Genomic DNA, 13,650 nt, shown 5'->3' with positions numbered 1-13,650 from the left:
TCGTGGTAGCTCTGTAAAAAACCGAAAAGAAAATAATACAACTCATGTCAAGCATGACTTTAATAAAGAAAAATGTAACATCGTTGTAGACATTAAGATAATAGTAAATTATTAATATAACTCATTAGCACGAATAATACAATTATTTGCTTAATGTTATACTATAATATCACCTTTTGATTAACTTTGAATAATACAAATTTAAAGGGGTGTTTGTTTAGAATAATACCTACTTAGATTATTCACCAATTTACCTTTTGTTTTTTGTCTAATAACATTCTACATCTTGTATTTAAACATGTTAGGGATTCTCAAAGTTAACACTCGTCTAATTTATATTATTTATTGATAACCAAAAGTTGGTATTATAATATAGAATTAAGCAAATGGTTACGTTATAGATTCTTCTATAGTCAAAGACTCTTAAATAACCAACTAATCAAATTAGTCAGTTAAATCATTTGTTTTAATTAGCCACTAGCTATGAATTATAAGATTTTTGCCAAACACATATGTTAGAATTTGTTACACTATAGAAGATAGAGTCTACTATTTTAGAATAGATTTGAGAGAAAGGTTGATTTCTATTGCAAATTAAATAAACACAAATTCTTGTGAGCGATGCTCTTTTTAAGAGACCACATACTTAGTTGGGCCGACTCATTATATATTTAAAATATTATAAGTATGCATTAAGAATGATATAAGTAGACATTTAATATATTGAAAATAGGATTAAGGATACGGTAAGTAAGCATTAAGGATAATATAAGTAGGCATTAAGAATACGGTAAGTAGACATTAAAAATACGGTAAGTAGACATTAATTTTCAATGAGCTGAGCTTGAGATATATTTCTCAAAGAGACAGTCTCTCAAGAGACGAGCTGTTAAATAAAAAACAAATAAAAACAATTTGGTTACATTTGTCATTTTCAAAATCCTAATTTGGCTTTTCTTTTATTGATTTGTGAGTTTGTTTAGTTCAAGAAAATGAAAAGTGGTTTGAACTTAAGAATGTTTGATATGTTACAATGTAAAAATGATTAAAATTATTTTTTTATAATTTTTAAATAGGAAAATTTAAAATAATCTTAACAATGACTCATTTATTTAAAATAATATTTTGTATAGATTAACTCAAAACAAACTATACTATTCCATGTTTTGTTCATCATGTCAATATAAAACCAGGGACTACAATGAGAAGAAAACTCCAATAATACAATTGTGTAATTTATTATGAGTTAATTAAAATTAGTGATTATTTGTTATACTAGATTAATTAGCTTGAATAAATGCAATGTGTGTCAATTTAAATGAGACATAACAAATATGGAAGGAGAGGGGTAGTATTAAAGATATAAAGTTAATATACATCTATTTTTCACCAACCACCTATCAAAAACATATATAATTATTTATCAACTAATCATTAATAGCCACTTCTCTCGAGTAAACTACCCAGTGGACAATGGGTAGATATACTTAAGCTTGGAGGGGGAGTATTCCCTACCAATGATTGGAAAATAAATGTACTTCCTCCGTTCCATACGAGTGTGGCATATTATGCGGAAAAATATCACTATCAGTAGCAAATATTATGAAATGGAGGAACTATTATATTAGAAATAGTTGTCAATGTCACCTAATTAACCTTTTGGACTCAAGAAGGGTCATCTAAATCTAAACTCTAAACCCTCTTTATTCTGTGTGCGGCCGATTGTCCGGTGTCTCCTTCTTGACCTGTGCTTTTAAAAAGAGCGTAGCACGTTCAAGGGTTTGTATTTGCTGCTTGCACCCATTTCTCCTTGATATCTCCGCACTGATATTTTCTCTCCTTCTCAAAGTCTCTATCATCAGGTAAATCCTAAAACCCTAATTCCATTATTTTTAATGCTTATTATTTACTTTCATGTATATCAAATTACAATCTTTATGTATGTTTATACTTTGGATTTGTTTGTACATCACATCTCTAAATCTTGTTTATTTTTTTTTGTTTTGTTGTTTTTTCAACAGTTTTTGAATTGATTTAATGGGTTTTTTTGCTATGATAAAGAACTTTTTGGATTTGTGCTTCAAATCTGAAAGTGACCCTTTTGATAAAGGAATAAAATAGGGTCAACATCTATGTTTTTACATTAATGTTTTATGGTTTTGAAGGACCATTCTTTATAAAAACAAAAATGAAAAGAGATGAATTATTGACCCATAATTCAAGAGATTGGTGAATTTGAATCACACTAATTTTTTTTTTTGATTCAAATATTTATAATTAGGTTGTGATTGATTTAGTTGAAAGTTTTTTTTTATGTGAGATTATATGTTGGTTTTATGAGTACCCACTTGTTTAATTGTATGTTTTGAAGCTAAAAATTGTGAAAATCTGCAGCTTTCTTTTGGTTGGAAAATTATGCATTTAATGGAGTATGTTGGGTTAATTATATGCTAGAAATATAGTGTGAGGGAAAGAATTAGGGTATGATGTGATCATGATATTTTGGGATAATTTTAAGTATATAATAGTTATAGTCATGTAATCTTCTCTTAAGTTTGAAGTTGGAAAGGTCGAAATTTTTTTATTTTGGTTTTGGAGTTTAATAAATTTTTTGGCTCTGCCATACAATCATTAGTGTTGAACCTCCAATTGAAAATTTGGTTTTTGGTATAATGTTGATAGCATAGCTTTGCATATGCCTTGTCAAGTTGTCAGAGTAATTCTAACTGGTAAAAGATAAAAAAATTAGGGACTCATTTTTAGCGGTTTTCCGTAATTTGTTATTCTCATTGTGAAGTGTGATCTGAAACATGGGAATTTGGAGATGCAAGTGGTACACCTTACGCGACTACTCGTTTGGGCTATCTAACAAAACTAGGAAGTGATTTGTGAAACCAATTCTCATACATTAGATTAGGTAACAATTCCACTGTCTCAATGGGTTAGTGTTGACATTTTCTTCATTTAATATGGCAAACTTGTTTGCGGGAAAGTAAGTTTATAAAGTGATGATCTAAGTTTTTTAAAGAGAAAGTAGGCGGAAGACTTTTAGGAAGTGAATGGTTTACAAGGAAGGTAGACAATTTGGTCGAACAAGTGGATGTTGAAAAGTAATACATCTTTTTGTTAGACCAGCTATAAGTTCACAGCCTTTTCCTCCCAATTTTGCGAGTTCTTATAACAGTTGTGCACTCTATTCTTTGTAAATAGATGTGACATGAGCACTGGTAAAGTGCAACTCTGAATCTGTTGTGACTTGTGTATATAACACATACATGGAAAGTGATAAGTAGGAGCCAGAACAACCAAGTAGTGTGAGCATGGCTCTCTGTTAAAATCAGTCCAAACTGAATTAGAATTTGGTTTGACTTTTTATAGTTTGGTTTGAAAAAATATAACCCAAATATTTTGGTTTGAAAGTTTGTAAACCAAATAATCGAAAAAGATCGAAATAATCAAGTAGACCCAAAGACTTCAGCCCATACTCAATCCTTTCTAATTAAAATAGCCGCGTACCTTAACTCTTTTCATTTCCATTACTGCTTATTTTCGTTCTCTTTTATCTCCTCTTTCAGTCTATATCCCCTCTTTAACGCTCATTGGGATTTTGGTGGTTTCTTTCATTTTAAATCTACATATTTCACAAAGCCTAATTTTCTTGAAAAGTTAACAATGAGATGATATAGCAAGATGTGTTAGGTAAAGATGAACCTTGAATTAGATAAAGAAAGAAAGTAGAAGCTAGAAATGTGCAGCTTGAAAAAAAAACAAATTAGTATTGGTTATTGGTTAGCGGATCCTAAACTAAATTCCCTTGTTCCAACATGTTCGTTATCATTTAATTTGAGTTTCTACTTATTTTTGACAATTGCAGAACCTCGCTCAAAGCCAAATACAAGAATTGATAAACCTTTTGGCCTCTTGTTTTTGTCAAGACCTAAAATGGCTGTATTTGGATCTTTTGAGTCTTGTAAATAACAGAGTACTAGTTTGGTCTGTTTAAAAGTATACACTTCAAAAGAAGCTAAATTGTTGCTTGGTTTTTTGCTAAAAAATATGGTTTTGTGCAGTTTGGTCTGTTAAAAGTATAGTTTGGATTTGGTTTTAAAATTGAAAACCGAAATTTGCTATGTTCGACTTCGATTCAATGAAAAAAATAAATCGTAGATCTAACTTTCACTCCTGCTTATAACTGTATAAGCATTATCTGTGTTCACTTGTATCTTTTGCCAAAGCTCTTGTAGTTTTACCGAACTAGAGTTTTGGTTGATCATTACTAGATTATGTGATCGAGGTGTGTTGTTAAAGTTAAAGAGAAAGTTTTATCAAATGATTATTAGACGGGGGCTACTATATGGATCAAAATGTTAGGTTTTAAAAAGGATCATAGTAGGAAGATAGAAGTAGTGAAAATGCAAATGTTTTGATGGATTAATGGACATACATTGAGGGATAGAAGTCGAATCAATGATATAAGAAAGGTCTAAGAGTTGCAAATGTTGAGGAAAAGATAAAAGAAAATCGTTTAGTATTATTTGGACTTGTGCAAAGACAAGATATTAACGAACTGGTAAAGAAAATAGAAAGTTGAGCTCGGAGGACATCAAAAGAAGCGAGGAAAACCAAAGATGACTTGGAGTGCGGAAGTAGAAAAGGATATAAAGGACCTATACACATTAAGATGATAGAACATCGGAATCGGAATGAATAAAAAAGGATGCATGTGGTCATTTGATGTATTGGTTCATGTTGCCTATGACCTATCCCAATCTTTTGGATTAAGTCTCTGGCATTGTTGTTGATGTAGAGTTTTGTTTGAGGAAAACCATATAGTTTCAACTTCTCATTTACGCTTTTCATTCTCTATTGTATAATTATAACTTAAGAATCTATTTATTTTGTGATATCTTGTGAATTCTAATACATGTAATTTTTTTTATATTAGGCCAAAACATGTCGACTATGACAATCCCTACGCAATGCATGGTGAGGACTATCCCGAAGACAACTACAGCCCCCATGGTCAAATGCCCTGTATCTTTGGGCTCAGTTAAAAGCATCACCAAATCATTTGGGTTGAAATCATCATGCTCCTTCAAAACTACAGCAATGGTAGTACACAAGATCAAGTTGATTGGACCGAATGGGGAGTTGAACGAGTTTGATGCCTCAGACGATTGTTACATCCTTGATGCAGCCGAGGAAGCTGGGATTGATCTGCCATACTCATGTAGGGCAGGTGCTTGCTCAACCTGTGCTGGAAAGCTCGAATCTGGAACAGTTGATCAGTCAGACGGATCCTTCCTCGATGACAACCAACTCGAGAATGGTTATTTGCTCACATGTGTTTCTTACCCGCGATCCGATTGTGTAATTCATACCCACAAAGAGGGTGATCTTTACTAAGGTATTGATGAGGTGAAAGTTCCTTTAATTTAGTGGATGTGAAGAATTTAGAGATCAGATTGTTGAGTGCTGCTGAATGCTGATGGTCATATCCCATATGTTATGAATCTTTATCTGCCTTATTAAATCTTGTGGTTTGTTCTTACATTATTCAGTTTCTCTACATTTTTCGCACGTTTTAGCTCTCGGTTTCATGTTATCGAGTCTGAGGCAAGCGAAAATGAATGATTAATATGCTCTTTCCGTCTCTTTTTTTGCTCGTAAATGGAGATGCTTTCTATATAAATGACCATCAGTGATGGTTCTCTGAATTTGAAAATTTATGGCGTTTTTGAGAGAAAAAATGTTTCTTTTAGAATATTTTTTTTTCCACCTGATGGGTTTTGTGTAGTGGTTGAAAGTTAATTCAGGAGTTTTATTCTCACTGCAAAAAATTAATTCTCTCTCCCTTTGCTTGTGGGTATAGAGATTTCTAACCCCCGATTGCAAAACTTTATTTGATTGCAAAATAATTTTCTTAATAAAAATATAACCTATCGCATATGATTAACTAATTTTTCTACGTGATTATTTTAAGATTACTTTAAGATTATAAGTAATGTTATCACTTTAAGACTAAAAAGTTATCACTTTAAAATTATAAGCGATCATTTTAAGATTGTAAGTGATTAAATTAAAAGTAAATGTACATTGGATTAGCTCAATAGATAGTCTCACTACAATATCGTCTCATTTGAGAATGTGTATAAAAATATAGCAATCCTATTAGGCTAAATCATTTGGGCCTAGTACCTGATTTATGCAATGCTCATGCTTGATTTAGGCCTTGGACCAAGCCCAAAACAATTGGCTTTTTTTGTGTTTTTTGGTTTTAGTTGTACTCAATAGTTTCTCTTATTGGAATTAAATGTTGTATTTGATAATGTACCAATTTTTTTTATAAAAATGGAGGGAGATTATGTGGACTACATGAGAGGAATAAGCAAGTGAAAAGGTAAGGAAAAAGTGATAATATAATGACAATTGTGTAAATAACTAGATCTAATAAGAGTATAAGTGAAAATTTGAAATGATTACAAATTATTAACAAAATGAACCAAATAAGATAAGTTTTAACTTATTTCCAAAACTACAGTTCTTGTGTTTTTTTTTGACCTGTTTGCAGTTACTAACTGCGAACAGCCTAAAACTACAGGTTTGAGAATTTCACGCTTACTTTCGAAATTAAGTTAAAACTTATTTTATTTGGTTCATTTTGTTGATAATTTGTCTTAATCCTTTTAAATTTTCAGTATAAATAAGGTGAAAAGATTAAAAAAATAATACAATTGCTAAAGTAAAAATAAGACATTAACTAATTAGAATAAAAGAGAATAACTTATAATACGGAGATTTGACTAATATCAAAAACACTATAAATCTTCTTTATTAGCATTGAAATGTATTTTAATTTCTATATAATTCAAAAAAGTTCATTAAATTACAAAAGATGTTCTCTTTATACCTTTCAATATGACTAATTTTCATTTTCGGTTGTTTCATTACATTATTTTTATATTTAAAAACAAATCTACCCCTTTATAATTTACCCTCTATTAATTTCATCCAAATAATTTAGCTTTTATCTTTATTTATTATTAAATACTCACATTTTCCTTAATAACACTACATTTTTTTCTTAGATGCCAACTTAAAGGCACAGAAAAATACTTCAAATGTTAAATAATGTGGCTCCCATCAAATAAATTGAAAAGTGGTATTTATTATTGGCTGATATAAACAGTAGACAAGGAAAGAGGGCTCATAAGAATTAAACAATCTTATTTGGAAAATGGTATTTAGGGAGAGACAAATGAGCAAACGGTTGAGGTAATATACTCATCATAAATCTTTACAAAATTAATAATACATCTATTTTATTTAAGCCATACGTAACAAAAAAATTAATATGCTTAATTTTTTTTGTCAATAGATTTTTAATACAAATATACAACATTAATATAAAGTAGATTATTGTAGAAATGAGGCGAGCGGGTGTAGAGCGGGTAAGATCTCATACCCCCACTTACTCATTACCTATGAATCCATGATGGGTAAAGCTTTTCATACCCATATCCACTCACTATCCACTCAATTTATACTAATATCTGTCCCAATTATGCCAGATGCAGTGTGAAACTCATAATTTTACTCGTCTGTTATTCCTAGTGATATGTGTTCTACAATTAAAAAAAATTCTCAAATACAAAATAATTTTTTAGAATTATAACTTAGACTCATAATTAGTTTCTTTTTCATTCTCATTTTAAAATTAAAAATATTAATTGGAAAAAAGAAAAGGATAACCTCAAATCTACACGAACAACAAAGAAAAACAATACAAAATGAAAACAACAAACTTGCTATCTTAATCAAATTTGTTTTCATTGAACGAAGATTGTCGGCAACCAACGGGCCCATAAATATATGATGGTCATAATGGGCCAATATCACATTGTGAGAAAATTTGAAATCTTTGTCAAAAAATCAAAAAAAATAAATTAAATAATCCAACTTTCAAACTTATTTCAAAAGTAAGCGTGAAATTCTCAAACATGAGATTTGGGGCTGTTCGTAGTTACTAACTACGAACAGATTAAAAAAGACAAAATAGTTGTTCGCAGTTAGTAACTGCGAACAACTATTTTGACCTGTTTTTGTGGAGCATGCTGTTCGCAGTTACTAACTGCGAACACGTCAAAACAGGTCAAAATAGCTGTTCGTAGTTACTAACTGCGAACAACTATTTTTTCTTTTTTAACCTGTTCGTAGTTAGTAACTGCGAACAGCCCCAAACCTCAGGTTTGAAAATTTTACGCTTACTTTTAGAATAAGTTTGAAAGTTGGATTATTTGGTTTATTTTTTTTGATTTTTTGACTTAAAAATTTCAAATTTTCACATTGTGAATCTCCTTATTCACTATAGTTTTTCTACAATTTTTCATGAGACAGTTTCACGATGATAAAATTATTTTTATTGGGTTTATTGAATATAGACTTATCATCTTAAAGTGATTATTTATAATCTTAAATTTGTCATTTATAATTTTAAAATGATAAATTAAAAAATTAATTAATTATATAAACTTATCTCATAGTGTGACAATCTCATACATGATTTATTAATTGTCTTATCATCATTGCTAATTTGCTGCTATTTGCTATAGATCATGATAGATTCTCATTCTACATAACATACCCTTCACTTTCACACTCAAATCAATAATCACTCTTCTAAATGGAAACAGATGGATACTAGTATACTACTATAAAAGTACATTTATACCACTAATTATGACATTTTAAGGATTAAAAGTTGTATTTTAATTTTAGCTTTTTAATGGTACAAATAGAGCATTTATACATATGACTTTTTAGTAAAAAAACTTTTTTTTTAATATTTTTATTATAATTGATTTAACAACTAACAAAAAAGTCAGTGCTATTAGATATTTAAATAAATCAATTAAACTAGTCAACAATAAAAGTCAAATACCTCATAATAATATAGATTATTATTTACTTATCTTTGTTTGTATGTTTTTAAATTATAGTCTAATTTTGTACCAATTTTGTCTCAAGTGAATAGATATTTCTATGCATGAACATAGGCCATGGTAGGCAATTGCCATTAGATTGCGGAATAAATTTTTAGTGCTAATTATTTTGTAGTTTTTTTTTTGCTTTGAAATTAATTATTTTATAACTTTTTAATTTGTTAAAATTATTTTGTAGTTTTGTTAAAGGTGTTATTAAAAGTCCAATTTGTAGGACATGACTAGTTCCAACATTCTAAACAAAATAATACAATTATAAATGTTTAAATATCTCTAATTATATTATTGAGTAAAACTAAAACAATCTAATTGACTGAAATCACAATTACAAATCTAACAAGATCTCACATGACTATAATGTTTATTAAGGAGAATTCATTAGTCAAAACAATTATTAGCAACAACAATGCCATTGTCTTAATCCAAAAAGATGGTTCGGTTATGTGAACAAATATATCAGTTCCATTGGTAGATCACATGGATTCTTCTTTGTTCATTTTAATTTTCTACCGATTCGCTAACACGTTGTCTTTGCAGATACCCAAACCATCTTCAACGACTCCCTTTCATCGTCTCCTCAATATTTGCAAATCCTAAATACATTTTTTTTATCCTTTAAGGTATGTCCAGTCATTCATTGAAGCTTTCACATTTTCACTACTCTCATCTTACTAATATGATTCTTTCTAAAAATCTAACATTTTAATTATATAGTAGCATTAGACTAATAACTGCTCAATAAAACAATTATGAATATTGTAAACTTAAAGTCATATTGTTGCAAACTTACAAATATGATAACGAGATACTCTCTCTATACTACTATCATTATTCAATTTATTTTTCATACATGTCAATTTATTATGTTAATTTTTAGTTTTTCTAATTGAACATAATTAAAGCTTATAAAAAATCAATATTAATAAAATTTAAATCAAAACAAACTAAATAATATCACACGTGATTTATAAGTATCCACAATTTATAAAATTTTGAGCCAATACAAATGTAAATATTCTGAATCAAGAAATAGTTAATAAGTAGATTTTTGAATTATATGCTTCCCTTTAGTGGAGCGTATGGATTGCATTCTATTGGGGCCAACATGAAACAAATAAAATAAATGCCACAAAACCGTTATCTTGTTATAGTCATGTAGTGGTACATGGTTGATGTTTGATAATATAGTCGAATAATAAAAAAGAAATTTCATACGGTAGCATTGAACTTTCATGAAACGTTAGTGATAGTATTTTTGTAAGATTTTTCCGTATGGTAGCATCTAGTTTATGTCTTATCTAACTGCCGTAGCATTTTCCGTTAAATTCTTGTTAATTTCCGTTTAATTCACCATTTTGACGTTTCTACCCTTATTAAGTGTTGATTCTTGTCTTTATAATTTGCCCTAAACATTTAAGAGCGTTGATGAATTAAAGGGTAAATTAAACGTCAAAATGGTGAATTAAACATTTGTGAGCACAGAAATGGTTTAAAGCAAATTATAAAGACAAGAACCAACACTTAATAAGGGTAGAAACGTCAAAATGGTGAATTAAACGAAAATTGACAAGAAATTAATGGAAAATGCTACAACAGTTAGATTAGGCATAAACTGGATGTAATGATGGCCACGGTCCGGGTTGGGCCGGTTCCGTCCCGGTTCCACTCGGTTCCGGTTCCATTTGGAACCTAATTCAAACGTTCCGGTTCCGGGCAGTTTCAAACGGTTCCTTGGCGGTTCATGATGCGGTTCAGCGGTTCCAACTCGCGGGTTGGACTATCGGTTCCATTTTTATTTTTACTTTAAATATAATATAAAAATACTATAATAATGCGGACGTACCTTTGATGATTACTTGATTATTAGCGAAATTCATTGCTTGTCATCATTATTAAAATATTTACTAAAAAGAATGAAAAAAAAATTAATAAGAAACGATAAAGATGATTAATAAAAAAAGAGGGAGAAAATGGACTTGAACCTAGTACCCGAAGGAATACTAAGCTGCCTACGTATCCCGAAGGAATCAAAGACCACGTAGTTCTTTGTCATACCTTTTATTTATAGTTGTTGAATGTTGATTGATCGTTGGCCGATTGATCCTATTCGTCTTCGCCATCATCATCTAGTTGGTTAGATGCTTCCACTGACTCTCCTCCTGACGATGATGTAGATGTATCCATCATCATCCATGGATCATCATCGCCTTGATCATCATCGTTCTTTAGTCCTAGTATTCGAAGCTCCGCTTGATCCCAATCTTTCTTGCAAACACATATTTGAATACTATGTGGAGCAAGACGAGATCTCTTTTCGTCTAAAACTCCCCTACCTGCACTAAAAGCAGACTCAGACGCAATCGTAGAAGCAGGAATTGCAAGGATATCCTTTGCAATTCTCGATAATATGGGAAATTTTATAGATTTTTCTTTCCACCATTCTAAAATATTATAGCTACCTTGGTCAATTTCAAAGTGATATTTCAGATAATTATCTGATTCTAAATATGAAGTGGACGGTGAAGAAGAAGATGATCCTACAAAACTATCATCTTGGCTTATTATGTTAGCTATTACGGAATTATAATAAGTGGGACGTGCCGAGACGCTAGCACGCCTAAACGAATCGCAACTTGGGTTATATACACTAGCATAGTAATCATAAAGTTCTGCTAAAAGTTTTTTACAAGTTCCAACATAATTATGTACATCACTAGGCGGGTGATCTAATGATTGGTAGTAAAATCCAATTACTTTAGTAAGGACTTCTGTCTTGAAACATGGGTCTAAAATTGTCGCAATTCCATAAATAAAAGGAAAATCAGTAAAATATGTCTTCCACTTGTCCATCATATCTGCAAGAATCGACTTTAAATATGTGTTAGTATCATCATGCGAATGTTTAAGAAGATGAAAAAAAAATAGTAATACATTCACTTATTACTAAGTGGACGTTTGGTTCGTAAACATATGAAAAAATCTTAGTTGCGTGGTCATACGCTTCTAATATTTTCTGTACACCTATAGCTAGTTCCCATGTGTCATCACTTATATAGCTATCTGTACACTCACTATAAAGTTGTGTTATAACTGGACGATAAGCAATCGCTTTTTTTAATAAATCGTGGGTTGAGCCCCAACGTGTAGAAGTGTCAAATGACCAATACACTTTTTAGTTGACAATGATCACATAATTGCTTATATCTTCTCTTTACCTGTCCAACTCTAAGCCACTTCACTATGTCTCTAATGGGATTTAATAAATCACTTAATTGTTTTATACTTGCTTGGCAAGATAAGTTTACTATATGAGCACAATAACGTACGTGTAATAATTTACCCCCAAGGATAAAACTAAATGCAGGTTCGTTATACAAAAGTTCGATGCATTTAATATTGGCGGTTGCATTATCTGTAGAACAACAAAATATCTTATCTAATAAGTTTCATATCTCTATTAATTTGTATTTTATGTTTTCACCCGTATGTCTTTCGAGCATTACCTCAAAAGCAATTATTCTTTTTTGAATAATTCAATTTTGATCTATCCAATGTGCTGTTACACACATATAAGCTTCTAAATGTGGGGGAGCAGACCAAATATCAGTTGTTATGCTAACCCTACTATTAAAAGATTTAAACATTTCTACTAATACATAGTGCATTGATTCATATAATTTAATTGTGCGTCGTTTAAGAGTGTTCATGGGGATTGCTCTATATTGTGGTTGCAAAGTTTTTCTAGTGTAATCCTCGTATGCCCTACTTTCACCATGGTTAAATGACAATTCATCATAAATTACATATTTAGAAAATTCATCAATCATATCATTACGATTATATTTAAAAGGCATACCTCCGCTGGGAATGTCCCATTGTCGGCTCCCACTTGTGGTCCCGCTGCCGCTTGCTGCATGAGTTTTTTTTGTGATTCCATGCTTCTTTGTCAAATGTTTGTTAAAAGATCCCGTACCACCACCTAACACGTATTCACAAAACACAATAAATGAATTTTTAATACATTCTTGATTTATAAAATATGAATATTATGTATGTATAAAAAACTTAAAAAGTATTTATCTCTGGTGAAATTGTATGAAACTAAGGGATTTACTCCTTGACTTTCACAAATTTGACAAGTGCATAAGAAAACATCTGGATTGTCGGTTGGTTCTTTTGTAAAATACGACCACACATGTAAACATCTCTACTACTAGGAGGTGGCATTGCCGGAAAAGGTTGTCTTACTGGTTCATCTTCATCTAAATTTAAATATAAAGACATACTCAAATACCACAATATATAAATAAATAATAATTTAAAATTTAATCAATTTGAAGAATAAAATTATAAAACTAACCAATAGTTTGGAAATTGACTCGTTTACCACGAGCTTGTCTTTGTTGTTGTTGTTGTAGTTATTCTTCATGTGATCTTGTTGATGACTGTCGAGATCTATGTATCCCAATAGGGGTCGTTGATTCCTCTTCTTGTTCTTCTTCTTCATCAATTTGTATTTCTCTTTCCACTTCTTCTGCATAATCGTGTAATTCTTGGTCGTATCCTTCAGGATAATTTTGTTCATAATTATAATTACTAATCGAAGGTGTTGTTGATATCGACGGAGTTGAAGTGGCCTTTTGGAGCT

At 30.5% G+C, this 13,650-nt stretch overlaps 1 protein-coding gene across 1 annotated transcript; it reads left to right on the top strand.

Moving 5' to 3' along the window:
• The first annotated feature begins 1,646 nt into the window (after positions 1-1,646).
• On the top strand, positions 1,647-5,556 carry LOC130812671 (ferredoxin, root R-B1-like). The gene is made up of 2 exons (XM_057678227.1): positions 1,647-1,862; positions 4,946-5,556. The coding sequence occupies exon 2, from the start codon at positions 4,954-4,956 to the stop codon at positions 5,404-5,406; it is 453 nt and encodes a 150-aa protein (XP_057534210.1). The 5' UTR covers positions 1,647-1,862; positions 4,946-4,953; the 3' UTR covers positions 5,407-5,556.
• The last annotated feature ends 8,094 nt before the right edge of the window (positions 5,557-13,650 follow it).

Source organism: Amaranthus tricolor, chromosome 1 (assembly GCF_026212465.1).
Source record: "Amaranthus tricolor cultivar Red isolate AtriRed21 chromosome 1, ASM2621246v1, whole genome shotgun sequence".
NCBI classification, from domain to species: Eukaryota; Viridiplantae; Streptophyta; class Magnoliopsida; order Caryophyllales; family Amaranthaceae; genus Amaranthus; species Amaranthus tricolor.
This window is presented reverse-complemented; position numbering and strand designations above follow the sequence as displayed.